Source organism: Mobula hypostoma, chromosome 2 (genome assembly GCF_963921235.1).
Source record: "Mobula hypostoma chromosome 2, sMobHyp1.1, whole genome shotgun sequence".
In the NCBI taxonomy this organism is placed as follows: Eukaryota; Metazoa; Chordata; class Chondrichthyes; order Myliobatiformes; family Myliobatidae; genus Mobula; species Mobula hypostoma.
This window is the reverse complement of record NC_086098.1, coordinates 155,860,829-155,885,837: the sequence shown is the minus strand read 5'-3', so window position 1 is coordinate 155,885,837 and position 25,009 is coordinate 155,860,829. Positions and strand designations below refer to the sequence as shown.

The 25,009-nt window shown below is 43.0% G+C and overlaps 1 protein-coding gene across 1 annotated transcript; it reads left to right on the top strand.

Annotated features, from left to right (window-relative positions):
- Window positions 1-14,818: 14,818 nt before the first annotated feature.
- Window positions 14,819-21,986, top strand: LOC134359816 (immunoglobulin lambda-1 light chain-like). The gene is given in 3 exon segments (XM_063073502.1): window positions 14,819-14,887; window positions 15,031-15,375; window positions 21,416-21,986. Coding segments are annotated over 3 exon segments (717 nt in total). The 5' UTR covers window positions 14,819-14,838; the 3' UTR covers window positions 21,739-21,986.
- The last annotated feature ends 3,023 nt before the right edge of the window (window positions 21,987-25,009 follow it).

The window sequence follows — 25,009 nt, the reverse complement described above, 5'->3', positions numbered from 1 at the left end:
ACACAGTGCAGCACATCACACAAACCAATCTTCCGTCATTGGACTCACTTTACACCGCATGCTGTCGGAGCGGTGCTGCCAGGATAATGAAGGACACGACCCACCCAGCCAACACACTTTTCTTCCCTCTTCCCTCTGGGAGAAGGCTCAGGAGCTTGAAGACTGGTACGGCCAGATTTGGGAACAGCTTTCCAACTGTGATAAGACTGCTGAACGGATCCTGACCCGGATCTGGGCCGTACCCTCCAAATATCCGGACCTGCCTCTCGGTTTTTTGCACTACCTTACTTTCCATTTTTCTATTTTCTATTTATGATTTATAATTTAAATTTTTAATATTTACTAATTTTTACTATTTTTAATATTTAATATTTTAATCCAGGGAGCGGGAAGCTTAGAATCAAATATCGCTGTGATGATTGTACGTTCTAGTATCAATTGTTTGGCGTCAATACGGTATAAAATATTAAAGTACAATCTCTTCCAAATTGCAAGTGAATATTCCGGGAATAATCTCTACCTCAAGCAAATTCTTTACACTTTCCCAGATTTTCCTTTGCTCTGCTCAATCTTTTGCATCAAGTAATTAGCACTTTCATTTCTGCAGGCCGAGTTCAAATATTTGATAATTTCATGTCACCTCTCTGAAGAGACCTGAGCAGATAACGACCGAACTTACAGAGGCAGGATAAGTGACAATGTAAACTGAAATTGATGGAAGTGTTCAGCAGGTCAGACAGCACCTGTGGGACGGGAAACAGAGATGCGACATCAGAACAGAAACCTTACCTCTGTTTGAATACCCACAGTTGCGACCTGATTTGCTGAGATTTCCCAGCATTTTCTGTTTTTATTTTTGGTTTTGTGTTTTTGTAAATTTAGCGAAACAGCACCCCAACAGGCACTTGCCGCCCAGGAAGTCCATGCCGCCCAATTATGTCAATGTGACCAATTAACCTACTAATCCGTATATTGTTGGACTGTGGGAGGAAATCGGTGCACCCGGAGGGAACCTGAGCAATTACGCGTGAAAAATGCAGACTCCTTATTGTGCCATCCCAAACACCTGCAGTTCTTTTTAAAATAAATTTCGGACGGGATTAGATTCCAGGAGGAATTATGAATTTAAATAAAAGTGAGAAAAAATTGAGAACGATGACATTAACCTTCTAAAATTGTGGAATACCAGATATGCCACAGCAGACGACCAAAGATAGATATTATTTTAAGGAAAACAACAGGAAGAGTGAATCGGGTCACAATATAAGCAAGGAGGGTACTATTCACTGTAATCCTTATTAACGAACACATTGAAGACATGTTCGAGGAACTTTTGGACAGCAATAAAGTTACAAAGTTAGACATCTCAGTGCTGCAGACGGAGGCTCCTGCCTACTGAGTGTTCAACGGTTCATTTTATTGCCATGTACAATACAACTCTGATATTCGTCTTCAGATAACCATAAAATACAGAGAAACCATTTGGAATTGTTGAAAGAAAGGACACCACTCCTCCCCGCTCCCACCACACCCCTCCCCCGGCACGAAAAAGAAATAGAAACAAAACTGGAAAACCCCGAGCTTCCCTCCCTCACAGAGAAAATTCAGCGACAATAGCACCAAACCCCCGACCCCCTCTCTTTCCCACACAAACTAACAGATCGTTCACACAGAAGAACGCCAACAAGAAAATCGGACTCCAAATTCCCAGCTACACCCCTCACAAAAACTAACATATCACCCACCCGCCAATTTGCCACAAGAAAGAAAACACCGAAAATTTGAAGCAGACCAATATAAAGTAGAGTTCAACAAGCACATAAATCTCAGAATATAGAAAACATCTTCCCTCAGCATTCGAGGAGGGCGGCCGCATGAACTCAGTCCTTCCGTGAAGAGCGACCGCTACGGCAGTATCAGTTGAGTGGGATCGCTGACGCCCTTCGCCTTCGCCTCGATGATTCAATCTTCGTCGACGCTTCGAAATGGAGTCGTTCATGCCCCCGCGCCTCATCTCTGGCCTTTTCCACGAATCAGCTCGTGTTCTCGATCCTTTTCGCGACTCCGTCTCTGGTCCTGCCCACGAGGCAGCTCTCCGGACACAGCAGAGCGCAAGATCATTCGATCGAATTCCAAACTGCGTGTCATGGGCTCCGACAGTTTCCGTAACAGAATCAAGACAAATGAATAAGCAGAAGACGTAGAGGACGTGAAATAATTAAAGTCATTGGCTATCAGAAGGATGTCGCCGGAGGAATCTTTGTTCGCTGGCGCCATCTTGACCGGAAGAGTCAAGATGTTTCAAGTGTACTGCAATTCCATACTATTTATTGCTAAGAAATCGTGCTTTTTGCTTAAAATCTTCTCCAATCCTTCGGTAGTGTTGTTTATGTTTCATTTACAAAATTTGACCTCGATACTGTGACATTGGAGAAAAACGTTAACCGCACAGTACTGGTTCCTCAGTGATTTCGGAATGTGGTTTCTAAGATATCAAATATAACATTAGAATTAATGCTATCATTCCCAGTTCGTGCCCTGACAACAATATGTGAATAACGCGGTGTCGCATTTTCTTGGTTCAGTCTCTCGCGTATCTTGCGTTGGAAGAGATTTGTAGCGAAATGTTTCGTGCTTTCAGTCGACATCTGCTGTGCATAATTATTCTGACCACACGAAGCTCTGTCCTAGAAGTGATCATTCTGTAAAGAGTTTCAGGTAGAATTTCATTTTTATTTTTCATTAACAATGACAATGATGTCACGACAGAGTTTATTTTAAGAAATATTAGAAGACTGAAATGGCAAAGAAAACAAACAAAGCCTTGGAAAAGGCTTAAATAATTGAATATTGCATTAAATAATTTTTATTCGTTCTTTTAAGAACGAAAGTTCATAAGGAGGGCAGATATAGGAGCCATTCTACCTACATATCACACCCATGATCGAATTCTAGTCATACAAGATCATTTTGTTAGTGGGCTTGTCATCGTGCGTAGTTTGGGAGAACATTTGTTCTATTACCTGCTTAAGACTTTGCAATTAAGAAACAAACCAAAACCAAAACAAAAACAAAAAAAAAACTCTGGAGTCGATGTTCCGGGTCGAGACATTCCATCTGGAATGTTTTTCCCTTAACAGATGTTGCCGGAGCCACAAGTTTCCGCCAGCAGTTTGTTCATTTTTGTTGCAATAAAAAAGACACGCGCTGCGAAATGCCTCACCACCTATTATTAGAAACACAGAAACATAGAAAACCTACAGCACAATACAGGCCCTTCGGCCCAGAAAGCTCTGCCGAACATATCCTTACCTTAGAAATTATCTAGGGTTACGCATAGCCCTCTATTTTTCTAAGCTCCATGTACCTGTCCAGGAGTCTCTTAAAGGATCCTACCGTATCCACCTCCACCACCGTCGCCTACAGCCCATTCCACGCACTTACCACTCTCTGCGTAAAAAACTTTTCCCTGACGTCTCCTCTGTACCTGCTTCCAAGGACCTTAAAGCTGTGCCCCCTCGTGCTAGCCATTTCAGCCCTGGGAAAAAGCCTCTGACTATCCACACGATCAATGCCTCTCATCATCGTATACAAATCTATCAGGTCACCTCTCATCCTCCGTCGCTCCAAGGAAAAAAGACCTAGTTCCCTCAACCTATCCTCATAAGGCACGCTCCCCAATCCAGGCAACATCCTTGTAAATCGCTTTTGCACCCTTTCTATGGTTTCCACATGTTTCCTGTAGTGAAGTGACCAGAACTGAGCACAGTACCCCAAGTGGGGTCCGATCAGGGTCTTAAATAGCTGCAACATTGCCTCTCGGCTCTTAAACTCAACGCCACGATGGATGAAGGCCAAGGCACCATATGCCTTCTTAACCACAGAGTCAACCTGCGCAGCAGCTTTGAGTGTCCTATGGATTCGGACCCCAAGATACCTCTGATCCTCCACACTGCCAAGAGTCCTACCATTAATGCTATATTCTGTCATCATATTTGACCTATCAGAATGAACCTCCTCACAGTTATCTGGGTTGAACTCCATCTGCCACTTCTCAGCCCAGGTTTGCATCCTATCAATGCCCCGTTGTAACCTCCGACAGCCGTCCACACTATCCAAAACAACTCCAACATTTGTGTTATCAGCAAATTGACTAACCCATCCCTCCACCCATCCAGGTCATTTATAAAACTCACGAGGAGTAGCGATCCCAGAACAGATCCCTGAGGCACACCACTGGTCACCGACCTCCATGCAGAATATGACCCGTCTACAACCACTCTTTGCCTTCTGTGGGCAAGCCAGTTCTTGATCCACAAAGCTAGGTCCTCTTAGATCCCATGCCTCCTTACCTTCTCAATAAGCCTTGTATGGGTTCCTTATCAAATGCTTTGCTGAAATCCATATACAAGGATATGCAAAAGTTTGGGCATCCCTGGTCAAAATTTCTGTTACTGTGAATAGTTAAGTGAGTAGAAGATGAACTGATCTCCAAAAGTCATAAAGTTAAAATTGAAATATTCTTTTCAATATTTTAAACAAGATTAGTGTATTATTTTTGTTTTGTACAATTTTAGAGTGAAAAAAAGGAAAGGAGCACCATGCAAAAGTTTGGGCACCACAAGAGATTTGAGCTCTCAGATAACTTTTACCAAGGTCTCAGATATTAATTAGCTTGTTAGGGCTATGGCCTGTTCACAATCATCATTAGGAAAGACAGGTTACGCAAATTTCAAAGCTTTATAAATACCCTGACTCCTCAAACCTTGTCCCAACAAACAGCCGCCATGGGCTCCTCTAAGCAGCAGCCTAGCACTCTGAAAATTAAAAGAATTGATGTCCACACAGCAGGAGAAGGCTATAAGAAGATAGTAAAGCGTTTTCAGGTAGCTGTTTCCTCAGTTCGTAATGTAATTAAGAAATGGCAGTTAACAGGAACGGTGGAGATCAAGTTGAGGTCTGGAAGACCAAGAAAACTTTACAAGAGAAATGCTCGTAGGATTGCTAGAAAGGCAAATCAAAACCCCCTTTTGACTGCAAAAGACCTTCAGGAAAATTTAACAGACTCTGGATTGGTGGTGCACTGTTCTACTGTGCAGCAACACCTGCACAAATATGACCCTCATGGAAGAGTCATCAGAAGAAAATATTTCCTGCTTCCTCACCAAAAACTTCAGTGTCAGAAGTTTGCAAAGGAATATCTAAACAAGCCTGATGCATTTTGGAAACATGTGGATTGATGAAGTTAAAATAGAACTTTTTCGCTGCAATGAGCAAAGGCATGTTTGGAGATAAAAGGGTGCAGAATTTCATGAAAAGAACACTTCTCCAACTGTTAAGCACGGGTGTGATCGATCATGCTTTGGGCTTGTGTTGCCGCCAGTGGTACGGGGAATATTTCACTGGTAGAGGGAAGAATGAATTCAATCAAGAACCAGCAAATTGTGGAAGCAAACATCACACCGTCTGTAAAAAAGCTGAAGATGAAAACAGGATGGCTTCTACAACAGGATAATGATCCTAAAGACACCTCAAAGGCCACAATGAACTACCTTAAGAGGCACAAGCTGAAGGTTTTGCCACGGTCCTCACAGTCCCCTGACCTAAACATAATCGAAAATAGAAACATAAAAAAAATAGAAAATAGGAGCGAGAGTAGGCCTTTCGGTCCTTCGAGCCCGCACCGCCATTCATTACTATCATGGCTGATCATCCAACTCAGAACCCTGTACCAGCCTTCCCTCCATACCCACTGATCCCTTTAGCCACAAGGGCCTTATCTAACTCCCTCTTAAATATAGCCAATGAACTGGCCTCAGCTGTATCCTGTGGCAGAGAATTCCACAGATTCACCACTCTCTGTATGAAGAAGTTTTTCCTCATCTCGGTCCTAAAAGGGTTCACCTTTATCCTGAAACTGTGACCCCTCATTCTGGACTTCCCCAACATCGGGAACAATCTTCCTGCATCTAACCTGTCCAATCCCTTTAGAATTTTATATGTTTTAATCAGATCCCCCCTCAGTCTTCTAGATTCCAGAGAGTATAAGCCTAGTCGATCCAGTCTTTCAACATATGCAAGTCCTGCCATCTCAGGAATCAATCTGGTGAACCTTCTTTGTACCCCCTCTATGGCAAGAATGTCTTTCCTCAGATTCGGGGATCAAAACTGCACACAATATTCCAGGTGTGGTCTCACCAAGGCCTTGCACAACTGCAGTAGAACCTCCCTGCTCCTGTACTCGAATCCTCTTGCTATAAATGCCAGCATACCATTCGCCTTTTTCACCGCCTGCTGTACCTGCATGCCCACTTTCAGTGACTGGTGTATAATGACACCCAGGTCTCGTTGCACCTCCCCTTTTCCTAATCGGCCACCATTCAGATAATAATCTGTTTTCCTATTTTTGCCACCAAAGTGGATTACTTCACATTTATCCACATTAAATTGCATCTGCCATGAATTTGCCCACTCACCCAACCTATCGAAGTCACCCTGCATCCTCTTAGCATCCTCCTCACAGCTAACACTGCCGCCCAGCTTCGTGTCATCCGCAAACTTGGAGATGTTGCATTTAATTCCCTCATCCAAGTCATTAATATATATTGTAAACAACTGGGGTCCCAGCACTGAGCCTTGCGGTACCCCACTAGTCACTGCCTGCCATTCTGAAAAGGTACCGTTTATTCCCACTCTTTGCTTCCTGTCTGCTAACCAATTCTCTATCCACATCAATACCTTACCCCCAATTCCGTGTGCTTTAAGTTTGCACACTAATCTCCTGTGTGGGACCTTGTCAAAAGCCTTTTGAAAATCCAAATATACCTCATCCACTGGTTCTCCCCTATCCACTCTACTAGTTACATCCTCAAAAAAATTCTATGAGATTCGTCAGACATGATTTTCCTTTCACAAATCCATGCTGACTTTGTCCATGGATAGACCTCAAAGAGCAGTGCCTGCAAGACGGCCCAAGAATCTCACAGACCTAGAAGCTTTTTGCAAGGAAGAATGAGCGAAAATCCCTCAAACAAGAATTGAAAGACTCTTAGCTAGTTACAGAAAGTGTTTACAAGCTGTGATACTTGCCAAAGGGGGTTTTACTGAGTACCGAGCATTGGTGTTACTAAGTACTGACCATGCAGGGTGCCCAAACTTTTGCTTCGGGCTCTTTTCCTTTTTTTTTCTTATTTTGAAACTGTAAAAGATGGAAATAAAAAAAAGTAACCTTGCTTAAAATATTAAAGAAATGTGTCATCTTTAACTTCATGCCTTTTGGAAATCTGGTCATTTTTACTCGCTTAGCTATTCACAGTAACAGAAATTTTGACCAGGGGTGCCCATACTTTTGCATGCCACTGTACACTACATCTACTGCTCTGCCATCATCAATGTGTTTAGTCACATCCTCAAAAAGATCAGTCTGGCTCGTAAGGCACGACCTGCCTTTGACAAAGCCATGCTGGCTATTCCTAATCATATTATGCCTCTCCAAATGTTCATAAATCCAGCTTCTCATGATATTCTCCATCAACTTACCAACCATTGAAGTAAGACCCACTCGTCTATAATTTCCTGGGCTACCTCAACTCCCTTTCTTGAATAATGGAAAAACATCAGCACCTTCCAATGCTCCGGAACTCTCCCGTCCTCATTGATGATGCAAAGATCATCGCCAGAGGCTCAGCAATCTCCCCCCTCGGCTCCCACAGTAGCCTTGGGTCCATCCCGTCCGGTCCCGGTGACTTATCCAACTTGTTGCTTTCCAAGAGCTCCAGCACATCCTCTTCCTTAATATCTACATGCTCCAGCTTTTCAATCCGCTGCAAGTCATCCCTACAATTGCCATGATCCTCTTCCGTAGTGAATACTGAAGCAAAGTACTGATTAAGTACCTTTGCTATCTCATCCACTTCCATACACACTTTTCCAATGTCACACTTACGAATTATTTTCCTAAGTCTATTACCAGTGCCGCAATTCCATAATTTAACTCCAACGGTAATAAAGAAATAACGATAGATTTCCAAACCACAACGAGATGTGAATGTTATTTTCCACTTGAAGCGCATGTCCTCTTGGGCCTTTAGATTCTGCTGGTATCATATTCCTGGGAATGTTTTCTACGTTCTAGACTATATTTTCCCTGACTGTATTGGAATATGTTTTGAGTGCATCTCTTTATAAGGCGGGTTAATGCCTGTAGGATCCCAGAGGAATTTCTCCTAAGCAGAAGAATGCAACTTTTACATACATAAGGTTAACAACTAGGCAATTTGTGTTTAGTGGTTTGGTTTAAAGCAGAAATTTCCCAAAGCACAAACTAATTCACTGATGACCGTACAACACCCTACTCGCTTGTGGCGACAGCACATCTCACCAAGAGTCAGTTTAAAAAAGAAATAATCTTTGTAGCATCCTGGAATAGATCCAGAAGACTGGAAAATTGCAAATGTCACTCCTGTATTCAAGAAGGCAGAGAGGCAGAAGAAAGGAAATTGTAGGCCAGTTAGTCTGACCTCAGTGCTTGGAAAATTTTGGAGTCGATTGTTAAGGATGAGATCTCAGGGTCACCCAAGGGAATGGTTTCCTCAAGGGAAAATCTTGCCTGACAGATCTGTTGGAATCCTTTGAAGAATTAGTAGGGAGGTTATACAAAAGAGAATCAGTTGATGTTGGATTCTGGATTTTCAGAAGGCCTTTGACAAGGTGCCACACACGAGGCTGCGTAACAAGGTACAAGCCCATAGTATCACAAGAAAGATTCTACCATGGATAAAGCAAAGTCAGATTGGCAGGAGATAAGGAGTTAGAATAAAGGGAGCATTTTGTGGTTGGCTGCCGGTGACTAGTGGGATTCCACAGCAGTCCCTCTTGGGACTGCTTTCTTTTACGTTATATGGCAATGACTTGGATGACGGTATTGGTGGCTTCGTTGCAAATTTTTTAAACGATACGAAGATAGATGGAGTGACAGGTAGTTTAGTGGAAGTAGAGAGGCTACAGAAGGATTTAGACAGATTAGGTGAACAGACAATGAAGTGGCAGATGGAATACTGTGTCGGGAAGTGTATCGTCAATGCACTTTGGTCATCGTGGCTATCCCTCGAGGTCGAGGATGATGGTCTTCATTCTGAAGTGGCCCACGGAGTGAAGACGCCTGTGCGTGTATTTGTTTAACGTGTACTTGATGTTGCACTCCAAGAAGCACACGATACTTCACAAATCTACCAACTGATTCCAATGGCATGGAACCACGACGATTGAAGCTGATGGATTTCATGCAGCCTTCATCCGCCTTCACAGCCGTTCAGTTCGAAGTAACTTCATCCGCCTGTTCAACCGTTGAGGTCTTGGTTGGATTGTTCTTTGTCAGGGACCTTACCTTCGACCTTAGCGCCATGGGTGACCCTACTAGGAGCATAGCTAAATCACTTTGGTAGTGATTTTCTAATTGGAGAGAAATATTTAAAAATCTGTAGCGCAAAGGCACTTGGGGGTCCTTGTGAAGGATTCCTTAAAGGTTAATTTGCAGACCGAGTCAGTGATGAGGAGAGCAAATGCGATGTTGACTTTCATTTCAAGAAGACTAGACTATAAAATGAAAGATTTATTTAATGGAGGGGAGGAGAAGATGGCGGCGCGGCCCTCCGAATTGACATGGTATTTGTTAAATAGGGGCCGTGCACAATCCTGATTTGATGGAGACAGACGTGAGAATCTGAAATGCCTGCTTCGCTGCCACTGCTACTGTGCGATCGAGAATCTCCGGAGGGAAGGCCCCAAATCCTTGGCTTTGCCTATTGCCTGTTGCCGGGGCCAGGATCGAAGCGCTCGGCAGAGATGGTGCTCGGTGCTCGGTGTCGGAGGGCTGGTCGGAAGCTCGAAGTTTTTGGATGGACTCAGAGTCGGACTGTGGTCAGGTGCTTCCAGGATGCTGCATCGGCAAATTTGCGGCGCTGGAAGCTCATGGCAGGGAGAGCTTCTCCCTTAAACCGTCTGCGTGAGATGATGGGACTTTCGAGAGACTTTGAGACTTTTTTTTTACCGTGTCCATGGTCTGTTCTTCATCAAATTACGGTATTGCTTTGTACTGTTGTAACTATATGTTATAATTATGTGGTTTCTGTCAGTTTTTTTTTTAGTGTTGGTTTGTCTTGTGTTTCTGTGGTATCATTCTGGAGGAACAAATTGTATCATTTCTTAATGCATGCATTACTAAATGACAATAAAAGAGGACTGCGTGTCCTCATAATTTTACCTAATCTAATCTAATCTAATGATGAAGCTTGGCCTCACTTGCAGTATTGTGAGTAGTTTTGGGTCCCTTATCTTAGAAAGGATGTGCTGACACTGGAGAGGATTCAAAGGAGGATCACGAAAATGGGTCCAGGATTGAATGGCTTGACGTATGACGTATGACGTACAGGCCTCTTGGCCTGTAATCACTAGGGAGGGGGAACGTTGACTCAGACCATGAGAGGCCTGCGTCGGGCATTTTCATGCCTTACAAGGCACAGATTCGAAGTCTGTGTGGGGCACCACTCCTCGCACAGACACTAGAGCAATGTGTGCTTAAGTGCCTTGCTCAAGGACACAAACACGCTGCCACAGCTGAGGCTCGAACTGGAGACCTTCAGATCACTAGAGAACGCCTTGACCACTTGGCCACGTGCCCAACACACTAGAGTACAGAAGAATGATGGGGAAATCTAATTGGAACCTATAGAAAGTTGAAAGGCTTCGATAAAGTGGATGTGGAGAGGATATTTCCTATGGTGGGAGAGTCTAAAACCAGGGGACACAGCCTCAGAATAGAGAGGCATGATTTTAGAACAGAGATGAGGAGGAATTACTTTCACTAGACAGTGGTGAATCAGTGGAATTTGTTGCTACTGGGGGCTGTGGAAGACAATAATTTATGTATATTTAAGGCCGAGGTTGATAGATTCTTGATTGTTCAGGGCATGAAAGGATACAGGGAGAAGGCAGGAGATTGAGGCTGAGAGGATAAATGGATCAGCAATGATGAAATTGTAGAGCAGACTCGATGGGCCAAATGGCCTAATTCTGCTCCTATATCTTTATGGTCTTATGGTCAAGACCAATAGGAGTGTGGAAGAAAGTGTTCCAGTCTGATAACGGCATGGCTCCCAGGTGTGAAGATTCAGCCATGGGATTCTTTTCTCGGAGGTGTGAAAGCAAAATCAGCAAGACTTCAGCAGAGTCGAAAGGCGAGGACAAATTCAGACTCTTCCAGGTCTTCTGACTATTCCCACTGTTTCATTTTGGGCTTATCTTCCATTGTCGAAAGGCTCACCGCTAATATCAACTCTTTGCCACCCGTTCATTCAATGGAACTGAAGGAGAAAAGTGAGAATAAACTGATAGAGAAGGGGAGTGCTGGAAAAAGACAAGAAGTTTAGAAAGGGATAAGAATTTAACTTCGGGTAACATGGAATCACAATCGAAAAGGCCGCTCAATACGGGATTGCAGATGTTATACTTGAATGCAGGCATTATACTGAACAAGTTAGATGATCTTGTAACACAGTTAGAAATGGGCAGGTATGACATTTTGGGCATAACCGAGCAGAGACTGAAAGAAGATCATAGTTGGGACCCAAAGATGCACAGTTTATCGAAAGGACAAGCGGGTAAGCAGAGGGGGTTGGGTGGCTCTGTTGATAAAAAATAAATCAAATCGTTAGTAAGAGGTGACATAGGGTCGGCAAATGTCAAATCCTTGTGACTAGAGTTAAAAGAATTCAAGAGTAAAAAGATCCTGATCGGAGTTATATATAGGCCTCCGAACAGTAGTCAGGATGTGGACTACAAATTACAACGGGAGACAGAAAAGGTATGTGAAAAGGCACTCTAACGACAGCCGTTGGGGATGTCAGTATGCAGGCAGATTGTGAACATCAGGTTGGTGCTGGATCCCAAGAGAAGGAATTTATACAATGCACACCAGATGGCGATTTAGAGCTAAGGGTGGTTGAAGCACGAGGGAAAAGGCAATTCTGGATTGGATTAGAGAGCTTAAGGTTTATGGACCCTTAGGAAGCAGTGATCATAATATGAATAGAGTGCTGAGGCTTTATAAGGCACTGGTCAGACAGCACTAGGATTATTGTTAGTATTTTTGTGCCCTTTATTTCAGGAGGGATGTACTGGGATTGCAGAGGGTCCTGATGAAGTTCACGAGAATGAACCCTGGAATGAAAACGTTAACATATGAGGAGCGTTTCACGGCTCTGGGCCTATACATGCTAGAGTTTAGAAGAACGGGGGGGGGGGGGATATCATTGAAATTTATAGAATATTGAAAGACCTAGATAGAGTGGATGTGCAGAGGATATCTCCTATAATGGGGAGTCTGGGACCAGAGGGTCTGCACCCTCAGAATAGAAGGACTTCTGTTCAGAACAGAGATGAGGAACAGTTTTTTTTTTAGCCAGCGGGTAGTAAATCTGTGGAATTCATTTCCGCAGACGGCTGTGTAGGCCAATTCATTGGGTATATTTAAAGCAGAGGTTGATGGTTTCTTAATTAGCAAGGGAGTCCGGCTTACAGCGAGAAGGCAGGAGAATGGGGTTGAGAGTACTTTTCACTGAATGCAAGGAAATCGCTTATTGTATCAGATGGTCCCTGAATTACCTGAATTACACAATTATACATTATCCTCCTGAATCGTTTCATTCTCATACCTTTACAATAATAGTCTCAGAACGTTTTGGATTTCCTTTTATTCTGCAGATGTATCCATTTGAAACAATTTCTGTCTGGATTGCCCTTTCTGTTCCCCTTTCCAATTCTTTCTGCCCATTCCACTTAAAATTCTAATGTAGTTTGAATTGATAAAACCATTAGCGGATGTCGATTTTCAAGGTTTAATCGATGTTAGCTTTGCATGAAGTAAAAGATATATATATAAACTCCCTCACGCAAAACATAACACACCGTTCGTCTCAGTGCATTAATAACCCTAAACTGATCGAAGTTGTTTTTCTGGATTTATCATTACGATATTGCTTCCATTGATATTGGTGCTTGTAAGAACTTCACTCGGGAGAATGTCTGCATCCGGTTTGAAATGCCCACGCTCGTGCAGCCACGTCAAGCCCCTAAAACCGTAGAAGCAATTTCTCAGGTTGCAGGCTCCAGATCGTTCGCATGTTTGTTCACTTTTCCAGTACTCCTGTTGCAAGTGCTATATAAATGTCTCAAATTGCTATTAAAATCTGGAGTTACATTAATACTTCTCATGTAATCTCGGCTTTTACGCTCTTTAAAAAGGACGCGCCGTTTTCCTCTGTGATCCTCACTTGTTCTCCCTTTAACAAATAGAATTCCAAAAAGTTTCCTAGTATGACTTTTTGAACCTTTATATTTTGTCAGAGGGAAGGAGAGGATCCGCAATCATTAAGACATTACATCTTTTCTGTCACGGACCTGAAGGCGATTTTGCAGACATTGTTCTTTATTCCTCGTGCAGCGACGGATTTTTCTATTCAAAATTCACAATAAGACCATAATTACATAAGACATAGGAGCAGAATTACGGCATTTGGCCCATGGGGTTTTCTCCGCCATTCCGTCATGGCTGATTTATTATCCCTCTCAAACCCATTCTCCTGACTTCTACCCGAACCTTTGACGCCCTGACTAATCAAGAACTATCAATATACTCAATGACTTGGCCTTCACAATCCTCTGTGGCAATGAATTCCACAGATTCACCACCCTCTGGCTAAAGAAATTCCTCTGTTCTAAAGGGACGCCCTTATATCCTGAGGCTGCGCCCTCCGGTCCGAGACTCCTTCACTCTCGGAAGCACCCTCTCTGCATCCACTCTATCTAAACCTTTCAATATTCAACAAGTTTCACTGGACACCCCTCCTCCCCTATTCTTCTAAATTCCAGCGAGTACAGGCCCAGAGCCATTAGACACTCTTCATACGTTAACTCTTTCATTCTCGGAGTCATTATTGTAAACTTGCTCCCAATGCCAGCACATCCTTTCTTAGATAAAGGGTCTAAATGTGCTCGCAATAGTCCATGTGCAGTCTGAAAATAATTATATCAAATAAAAATAAAATTACATATCAATATATCTACCATTTAGGTCATCGTGTCGATTAAGTATATAGCCACACACACACAGCAGGTCAGACAGCATTTTGTGTGTGTTGCTCAGATTTCAGCAACTGCAGATTTCCTTTTGTTTGTGAGTAAAATGTATAGCCCCATTTTGACTGCTTTGAAGTGAATTGCAACACCATTTTGCTCTATGCAGTTGTTACTGCTGCTGTTCTTTGGGGAAAAAATCTTCTGTGCGTTCGTGTGGTTCACAGACAGCAGGGCCCTCCCGCAAGCAGCACAGACTGTACACAGAGATTCTCAGAACTGACAATTAATTGACAATCCTAAAACAATTCAAATGCAGCTTGGAGTAGTATATTAATCCTTCTCGTGCCTTCCATGCTTGGGCTTGGAAGGTTATGGAATTTGTGGTTTCTAAAATTACGAAAATTTACAAATTTCAATTGATAATGAAGAGACGGTTAATATTGTTCAATTTCTATTTATACTTAATAAAACATTAACGCATGTGACGATACAAAATTCATAAGCAAGTCTATATCTGCCGAATATACGAGGAATAGTTTAACTCAGCATGCATCTGGCAACTTCTGATTGGAGTCAAGGAACGTTCCGATTTGGCTGATTTGCATAAATAGACCTACACATGACGCCTCGTCACCCGATTTATAAGTGGGCTGGGGAAACATCTGAGAAGCGGTCGCCTGTCGGAGCTCCAGTCATCTAACAGCAATGTCTTACTGGATGCGTGTTTTCAGTGCGCTGGTGCTTTGCGCAGTTCGTGAGTATTTTACTTTCATCAGAGGCAGATATCTTGTCAGCACTATTCCATGGGTAGTCGTTACCATAGTTTACTACTGTATCAGTATCAGTACTGTAAGTGGACTTTATTGTTTTCTCTGATCTTCGTCTTTTTTTTTTCAGATTCAAACGCGGAAATCACAGTAAACCAGCCACCTTCGAAGTCCACCTCTCTGGGTCAGAACGTTCAAATCACCTGTACCATGTCTGGCGCCAGTTTAGGTAGCGACAATGTGTACTGGTAACGGCAGATTCCTGGAAAGATTCCCCGGCTTCTGATATACTATTGGTCCGGTAGTAGTATTTACAAAGGCTCGGGAATTCCAGACCGTTTCTCCGGCTCTGTGTCGGGCAACACTGCGACATTCACAATACCTAACGTTCAACCTGAGGACGCTGCGGATTATTACTGTGCCATGTGGAAAAACGGCTTATTCTTCGGCAAAGGAACGAGGCTGAGTATTGGAAGTAAGTAAAATACTGTTTCTTCATGCAAGATTGCTCCTAGTTCTTGTTTACAAAGATAAATAATAAACATGATTATTGACTAACACTCAAACAAGAGAAAATTTGCAGATGCTGGAAATCCAAGCAACACACACAAAATGCTGGAGGAACTCAATATTAGGCAATATTTATGGAAAAAAGTACTGTCGACGTTTCGGGCCGTGATCCTGCCGAAGGGTCTCGGCCCGAAACGTCGACTGTACTTTTTCCAATTGATGCTGTCTGACTTGCTGAGTTCCTCCAGCATTTTGTTTGTATCTATTGAGTGAAACTGATTTTTCTTACAATTTAGTTTTTCAAAAACCCAACTCTTCAGATGTCTCCCTCATCCCAAGGGCCATTTATGTTTATATCCTAGAAATTAGTAATTCGGAATCGAAACTTGGATAAGAATTTGGTTAGGCAGGTAGAACGCTTCAAGGTTTATCCATTTTAATTGGGTTCGGGTGCTGTTTTAGAAGTTGAGTACATCGAATTTAGGTCGATGTCTGAGCATGAAAAACTGCAGCAAAAAGGTTCTAAAAATGTTGAACACTCGCGAAACACAATAATATGTTAAGTATCTAAATAATTCGATTCGAGCTAATTATTGATCGTCGTTATCGACTGTTCTTATGGTAAATTAATCAGCTCGGCATGAATCGTGACGAACGACTGGATTCTTAAAAACATATTATGTGGTTTAATTTTATGCCTCTGAAATGGCGTTCACGGCGCAGGTGAAGTGGGCATGAAAAATGCAAATTTTGGAAATCTAAAAAGCAATGGGCCAGAAGGCTGGATGGATTGGTGAAAAGAGTAACTACGTTAATATTTCAGGTCGAACTCCCTTCGGCTGTGTGTATATGGATACACAGTATTAGTTGTCAGCGCCTATTTTCTCGTAATATGCTTGCTGCACTATACCGAATTCATTTCCGTGTTGATACCTTGTTGATACCTTGTTGTACAGCTACAGATTGGCAGGTATGATATTGTGGCCATCACTGAGACCTGGCTAAAGGATGCATGTCTCTGGGAGCTGAACGTCCAAGGATACACTGTGTATCGGAACGATAGGAAGGTAGGCAGAGGGGGAGGCGTGGCTTTATTGGTAAGAAATGATATTAAATCATTAGAAAAAGGTGATATAGGATCGGAAGGTGCAGAAACTTTATGGGTTGAGCAAAGGAATAGCAGGGGTAAAAGGACCCTGATGGCAGTTATTTATAGGCCTCCAAACAGCTGCAGGGACGTGGACTACAAATTACAACTGGAAGTAGAAAAGGCTTGTCAGAAGGGAAGTGTTATGATAATTGTGGGGGATTTTAACATGCGAGTAGATTGGAAAAATCAGGTCGGCACTGGATCTCAAGAGAGAGAATTTCTAAAATGTCTGCGAGATGGCTTTTTAGAACAGCTTGTTGTTGAGCCCACTAGGGGATCGGCTGTACTGGATTGGGTATTGTGTAATGAACCGGAGGTGATTGGAGAGATTGAGGTGAAGAGAACCCTTAGGAGGCAGTGATCATAACATGATTGAGTTCACTGTGAAATTAGAAAAAGAGAAGCTGAAATCTGATGTGTCGGTGTTTCAGTGGAGTAAAGGAGAGAGGAACTGGCCAAAGTTGACTGGAAAGAGACACTGGCAGGAAAGACGGCAGAGCAGCAGTGGCTGGAGTTTGTGCGAGAAATGAGGAATGTGCAAGACAGGTATATTCCAAAAAAGAAGAAATTTTCGAGTGGAAAAAGGATGCAACCGTGGTTGACAAGAGAAGTCAAAGCCAAAGTTAAAGCTAAGGAGAAGGCATACAAGGAAGTAAAAATTAGTGGGAAGACAGAGGATTGGGAAGTTTTTAAAACCTTACAAAAGGAAACTAAGAAGGTCATTAAGAGGGAAAAGATTAACTATGAAAGGAAGTTAGCAAATAATATCAAAGAGGATACTAAAAGCTTTTTCAAGTATATAAAGAGTAAAAGACGGGTGAGAGTAGATATAAGACCGATAGAAAATGATGCTGGAGAAATTGCAATGGGAGATAAGGAGATGGCTGAGGAACTGAACAAGTATTTTGCATCAGTCTTCACTGAGGAAGACAGCAGGGTACCGGACACTCAAGAGTGGCAGGGAAGAGAAGTGTGCGCAGTCACAATAACGACAGAAAAGTACTCAGGAAGCTGAATAGGCTAAAGGTAGATAAATCTCCTGGACCAGATGGAATGCACCCTTGTGTTCTGAAGGAAGTAGTTGTGGAGATTGCGGAGGCATTAGCGATGATCTTTCAAAAGTCGATAGATTCTGGCATGGTTCCGGACGACTGGAAGATTGCAAATGTCACTCCGCTATTTAAGAAGGGGGCAAGGAAGCAAAAAGGAAATTATAGACCTGTTAGCTTGACGTCGGTGGTTGGGAAGTTGTTGGAGTCGATTGTCAAGGATGAGGTTACAGAGTACCTGGAGGCATATGACAAGATAGGCAGAACCCAGCATGGATTCCTTAAACGAAAATCCTGCCTGACAAACCTATTACAATTTTTTGAGGAAATTACCAGTAGGCTAAACAAGGGAGATGCAGTGGATGTTGTATATTTGGATTTTCAGAAGGCCTTTGACAAGGTGCCACACATGAGGCTGCTTAACAAGATAAGAGCCCATGGAATTACAGGAAAGTTACATACGTGGATAGAGCATTGGCTGATTGGCAGGAAACAGAGAGTGGGAATAAAGATATCCTATTCTAGTTGGCTGCCGGTTACCAGTGGTGTTCCACAGGGATCAGTGTTGGGGCCGCTTCTTTTTACATTGTACATCAACGATTTCGATTATGGAATAGAGGGCTTTGTGGCTAAGTTTGCTGACGATACGAAAATAGGTGGAGGGGCCGGTAGTGCTGAGGAAACGGCGAGTCTGCAGAGAGACTTGTATAGATTGGAAGAATGAGCAGAGAAGTGGCAAATGAAGTAAAATGTTGGAAAGTGTATGGTTATGCACTTTGGCAGAAAAAATAAACGGGCAGACTACTATTTAAATGGGGAAAGAATTCAAAGTTCTGAGACGCAACGGGACTTGGGAATCCTCGTACAGGATTCCCTTAAAGTTAACCTCCAGGTTGAGTCGGTAGTGAAGAAGGCGAATGCAATGTTGGCATTCATTTCTAGAGGAATAGAGTATAGGAGCAGGGATGTGATGTTGAGGCTCTGTAAGGCGCTGGTGAGACCTCACTTGGAGCACTGCGGATAGTTTTGGTCTCCTTATTTAAGAAAGGATGTGCTGACGTTGGAGAGGGTACAGAGAAGATTCACTAGAATGATTCCGGGAATGAGAGGGTTAACATATGAGGAACATTTGTCCGCTCTTGGATTGTATTCCTTGGAGTTTAGAAGAATGAGGGGAGACCTCATAGAAACATTTCGAATGTTGAAAGGCATGGACAGAGTGGATGTGGCAAAGTTGTTTCCCATGATGGGGGAGTCTAGTACGAGAGGGCATGACTTCAGGATTGAAGGGCGCCCTTTCAGAACAGAAATGCGAAGAAATTTTTTTAGTCAGAGGGTGGTGAATCTATGGAATTTGTTGCCACGGGCAGCAGTGGAGGCCAAGTCATTGGGTGTCTTTAAGGCAGAGATTGATAGGTATCTGAGTAGCGAGGGCATGAAAGGTTATGGTGAGAAGGCGGGGCAGTGGGACTAAATAGGATAAAATGGATCAGCTCATGATAAAATGGCGGAGCAGACTCGATGGGCCGAATAGCCTACGTCTGCTCCTGTGTCTTATGGATATATATTTCCGGGAATAGCCGTCTTCGCAAAATTCGTTATTCCATGTACGTCGTGGTGATTCGTTATTACATGTACGTCCTGCTGATTCGTTATTACATGTACGTCCTGGTGATTCTCGGGGTTGTAGTTAGTTTTAATCCACTCATCCAGACGGAACAATCCAAATGGAAAGTTCTTGTGCCGCAAGACTTACAGAAGGGTGCCTTAAACCCAGCCGCATTTGACATTCTGATTCTGAAGTACAGGGTGGCACCTGCAGCGCACAAGCCAGCTCACTTGATTATAAAATCTCATGATTTAATTGGAATTGAAAAATAATTATTTTCTAGTGAAATATTGAAGAAAAGCGACCAATTTCTAACAAGAAGAAAGACAGCGAAGAATCGAACACATCAATTATGGCCGCATTATCAGAGTACTCCGTTTCACGGGCTTAGTTATTACGGTGGGATTCCCTGAGATGTCGCCTGATCTGTCCATCCCGTTGCTTCGTCTGTTTAATGGAACTGAGTTAAAACTTCGGTTGAAGGCATTTAGCGGCTTCATTAAATTGTCAAATTCCATGGAAATGCTTTCTCACTTTGACGTGTCAGAACCGAATCTTATTCTCATTGCTCTCTGATAAGACAGACTTGCCGGCAATAAAACCCTAAGTCGACCGGACTTTAAAGTTACTAAAGTTATGGCTCCCCTAATGAAACCCCCTGTTTCTTAACTTTTCAACCAATTCACTAATTCCGTCTGTTTGTCTGTCTGTCTGTCTGTCTGTCTGTCTATCTATCTATCTATCTATCTATCTATCTATCTATCTATCTATCTATCAATCAATCAATCATTTTCGAACATGAATTCCGTGACGGGGTCATTTTCCGTGCTTACCTTCAATCCATATCTCCCGGTGATCGCTGTCTGCTTAATCCGAATATAGAAATAAACTTGTAACGGTTAAATGACTATTGAGTTAGGATATTCTGTTGAATTAGTCGATAACTACACTCCAAGTTTTTTGTGAATTATGGAGGAAATATCCATAGTTGGTAGACTCTCAGCTGGTGACGAGTGAGATACGGAAACTAGTGGAATGGTGCCACAGCAAAAACCTGACACTCAACGTCAGGAAGACGAAAGAGCTGACTGTGGACTTCAGGAAGGGTAAGACGAAGGAATGCTTACCAATCCTCATAGAGGGATCAGAAGTGGAGAGAGTGAGCAGCTTCAAGTTCCTGGGTGTCAAGATCTCTCAGGATCTAACCTGGTCCCAGCATATTGATGTAGTCATAAAGAAGGCAAGACAGCGGCTATACTTTATTGGGAGTTTGAAGCGATTTGGTATGTCAACCAATAGACTCAATAACTTCTTTAGTTGTACCGTGGAGAGCATTCTGACAGGCTGCATCACTGTCTGGTATGCAGGGGCTACTGCACAGGACTAAAAGAAGCTGCAGAAGGTTGTAAATCCAGTCAGCTCCATCTTGAGCACTAGCCTACAAAGTACCCAGGATATCTTCAGGGAGCGGTGTCTCAGAAAGGCAGCATCCATTATTAAAGACCTCCAGCACCCAGGGCATGTCGTTTTCTCACTGTTACTATCAGGGCGGAGATACAGAAACCTGAAGGCACACACTCAGCGATTCAGGAACAACTTCTTCCCCTCTGCCAAATGGACTTTGAAGCTTTGGACACTACCTCACTTTTTAAAAAAATATATAGTATTTCTGTTTTTGCACATTTTTAAATAATCTATTCTATACTGTATACGTAATTGATTTACTTGCTTATTTATTATAATGTTTTATTTTATTTATTATTATTGTTTTTTTCTCTCTCTGCCAGATTATGTATTGCATTGAACTGCTGCTGCTAAGTTGATAAATTTCACGTCACATGCTGGTGATAATAAACCTGATTCTGATTCTGATTCCGAAATGAAATCAGTTCCGGAAGAGCAATTAACAGAAACAACATATAAAAAATGCTCAGCAGGAGTTCTAAACCAGTTTACACTGTCACCTTTTGAAAAACAATCGCAGAATGTGACTCCGTTTCTTCTCATTCCACCGCCACCCCGCCACACAATAGCTACATCGGTTCTGACGAAGATTCTTGTTCAAAGCAGTTATACCCCTTTCTGGTTATCGAATTGAACATATCAGTACGAAACGAAATGTATTTTGAATTGAGATGATGCTTTGGCTGAAGAAATTTACTATTTTTACTAATTCTTGATGTTTTATTATAAACAGATCCCCGTTTCCCCACTGTCTCTTTACTCCCACCTTCAGCGGTGGAGGTCACGGCTAAGGGTACAGCGACCCTGGTGTGTTTAGTGAGCGGGTTTAATCCCGGCAGAGTGGACATTGAGTGGACTGTCGACGGCAGTAAGAGAAAGAATGGAATTCAGACCAGTCCGATCCAGCAAGAGACAGACAACACGTTCAGTGCGAGCAGCTACCTGACTCTGCCAACCTCAGACTGGAACTCACACGAGCTTTTCTCCTGCGTGGTTAAACACGAGGCTCAGGCAAAGCCTGTCACGGCAAACATTGCGAGATCCAGCTGTATCTGATATCTGAAACTTGTAAGCTGTGCCGACGAAGTTTGGTTATCACTTTTTGTTCCTTTCACGTGGCAAAGAGGTAGAAATGTGTTAGATTCCGAATTTTAATAAAGAAGTTAAAACCTTGATTTTTATGACTTGTTCACCATAAATTCAGTTGACAGGTTGTTGAATTTTATCAAAGCCTCAAGATGGAACAATCTATCTTTTGTGCATTCAGTAAAGGTAACCATAGACAAGGAAATTGACATTATACCCTATATAGTCTTTGTAGCCGTTGAATAAAATTATTGAATTAATTTCAAATGTAATGCATTTCAATTGCTTTATTCCTGATCCATATGATGCTGACCCGAGAAGTCTTGTGTTTCCTCATAGATTTTCGCTATACACGTTTTCGTTTACTTTTGATCATGCATCAGAATTGTAGAATAGGTTCGAGGTAACACGGAGAATAGGTTAGAATCCTTACACTTCCTCCTTCACCAACATTCAGGGCCCCAGACAGTCCTTCTAGCTGAGGCGACACTTCACCTGTGAGTCGGCTGGAGTGATATACTGTGTCCGGTGCTCCCAATGTGACCTTCTACATATTGGCGAGACACGACGAAGACTGGGAGATCGTTTCGCTGAGCACCTACGCTCTGTCCGCCGGAGAAAGCAGGATCTCCCAGTGGCCACAGATTTTAATTCCTCGTCCCATTCCATTCTGATATGTCTATCCACGGCCTCCTCTACTGTAAAGATGAAGCCACACTCAGGTTGGAGGAACAACACCTTATATTCCGTCTGGGTAGTCTCCAACCTGATGGCATGAACATTGACTTTCCAAACTTCCGCTAATGCCCCACCTCCCCCTCGTACCCCATCCGTTATTCATTTATTTACATAGACATATTCTTTTTCTTTCTCTCTCCTTTTTCTCCCCCTGTCCCTCTCACTACACCCCTTGCCCATACTCTGGGCTCCCCGCCCCCTTTTCTTTCTCTCTAGGCCTCCTGTCCCATGATCCTCTCATATCCCTTTTGCCAATCAACTGTCCAGCTCTTGACTCCATCCCTCCCCCTCCTGTCTTCTCTTATCATTTCGGATCTCACCCTCCCCCACCGACTTTCAAATCTCTTACTAGCTCTTCGTTTAGTTAGTCCTGACGAAGGGTCTCGGCCCGAAACGTCGACTGTACCTCTTCCTAGAGATGCTGCCTGGCCTGCTGCGTTCACCAGCAACTTTTATGCGTGTTGCTTGAAATTCCAGCATCTGCAGATTTCCTCGTGTTATCGGGTTGTCAGGTAGACCAGCACGCTCTGCGGGAACTGGGAGAGTGAAGTAAATGCAGTTGTTAAAATTTAGAAAGGAGGGGTTCCATTAGACGGACACAGCATGGATTCAGAAAGGGCAGGTCCTGTTTGACAAGCTTACTGGAGTTCTTTGAGGACATAATGAGTGCAGTGGACAGAGGGGAACAGGTGGCTGTCGTACACTTGGAATTCCAGAAAGCGTTTGATAAGGTGATGCACAAGAGAGTTTTAAATAAGATTCGGATACGTGGAGTTGGAAGAAGTATATTGGCATGGATAGTGGATTGGATAACCAACAGAAGGCAGAGAGTTGGTATAAATGGATGTTTCTTCGGTTGGCAGTCGGTGGTGAGTGGGGTGCCTCAGGGGTCAGTGCTGGGCCTGCAGCTGTTTACCATTTACATTGATGATTTGGAAGAGGGGACTGAGAGTAGCGTAGCAAAATTTGCTGATGACACCAAACTAAGTGGAAAAGCAAATTGTAGAGGATATGGAGAGTCTGCAGAGGGATATTGATAGGTTAAGTGAGTCGGTCAAGGTCTGGCAGATGGAATACAACGTTGGTAAATGCGAGATCATCACTTTGGAAGGAACAAAAGAAGAGCGGATTATTATTTAAATGGTGAAAGATTGCAGCATGCTGTTGTGCAGAGGTACTTGGGAGTACTTGTTCATGAATCGCAAAAAGTTGGCTTGCAGGTACGACAGGTTATTAAGAAGACAAACGGAATGTTGGCCTTTATTGCTAGAGGGATTGTATTAAAGAGCAGGGAGGGCATGCTGCAACTATACAGGGTACTGGTGAAGCCGTACCTGGATGACTGTGAGCAGTTCTGGTCTCCATACTTGACTAAAGATATACTGGCTTTGGAGGCAGTGCAGAGGAGGTTCACCAGGTTGATTCCAGAGATGAAGGAGTCACCATATGAGGAGAGACTGAGTCGCCTCTGGAGTTCAGAAGAATGAGAGGGGATCTTAGAGAAACATACAAAATTTTGAAAGGGATAGATAAGATAGAAGTAGAAAAGTTGTTTCCATATGGTAAGTGAGACTAGAACTAGGGGATATTGCCTCAAAATTCAGGGGAGAAGATTTAGGACGGAAGTGAGGAGAAACTGTTTTTCCAAGAGAGTGGTGAATCTGTGGAATTCTCTGCCCAGGGAAGCAGTTGAGGCTTCTTCACTAAATACATTTAAGATACAATTAGATAGATTTTTACATAGTAGGGGAATTAAGGGTTATAGGGAAAAGGCAGGTAGATGGAGCTGAGTTTACGGACAGATCAGCCATGATCTTATTGAATGGCGGTGCATGCTCGATGGGCCGAATGGCCTACTCCTGCTCCTACTTCTTATGTTCTTATGTTTCTTATTTAAAGTCAATTCATGCTCTGATATTGGCCCTGCGAAAGTGTTTTGCGTCAGCCCGACAAAGTAAGGTGTGAATCCCAAATATAAATACAAGAATGACGGAAAGATGTTGAGGGCCAGGTGACATGAGTGGAGAGCAAAATAGAATCGGTAACCTGTCACGCCATCATCCCTATTGCCACTGACACCTGCACAAGTTTAAGGAGTCCAGAAATCCCCGTATGCTGTTTATTAAGTAGGAGGTGAGGAAAGTTGCTCTGTTGAGCTTTATATGAAAGTTAAGAATGAGCGCACTTGCATTTTTTCCGGGACCCCCCATTCATTTAGAAAAGAATACCAGGAATCTGCAGAATGATAATCTGCTTCCGATCACTTCTTCGCACACCTCGCACCAATCCACCCATCGTCAAACTTTATTCCACAGAGGCGTCACATTCACCCTCAATGTTGCACTTTGTCCCAACCAACCGTCTGCTCTTGGCATTAACACTCATCCACAAGGCTGGGGAGGAGAGAGAATTGGTTCGTTGCGATATTATGCCACAGCACGGCAACAACGATGCTCTCAATGAAACAGGAGCAATTTATCCTGCAAAACTCCGTCAGTGCGGA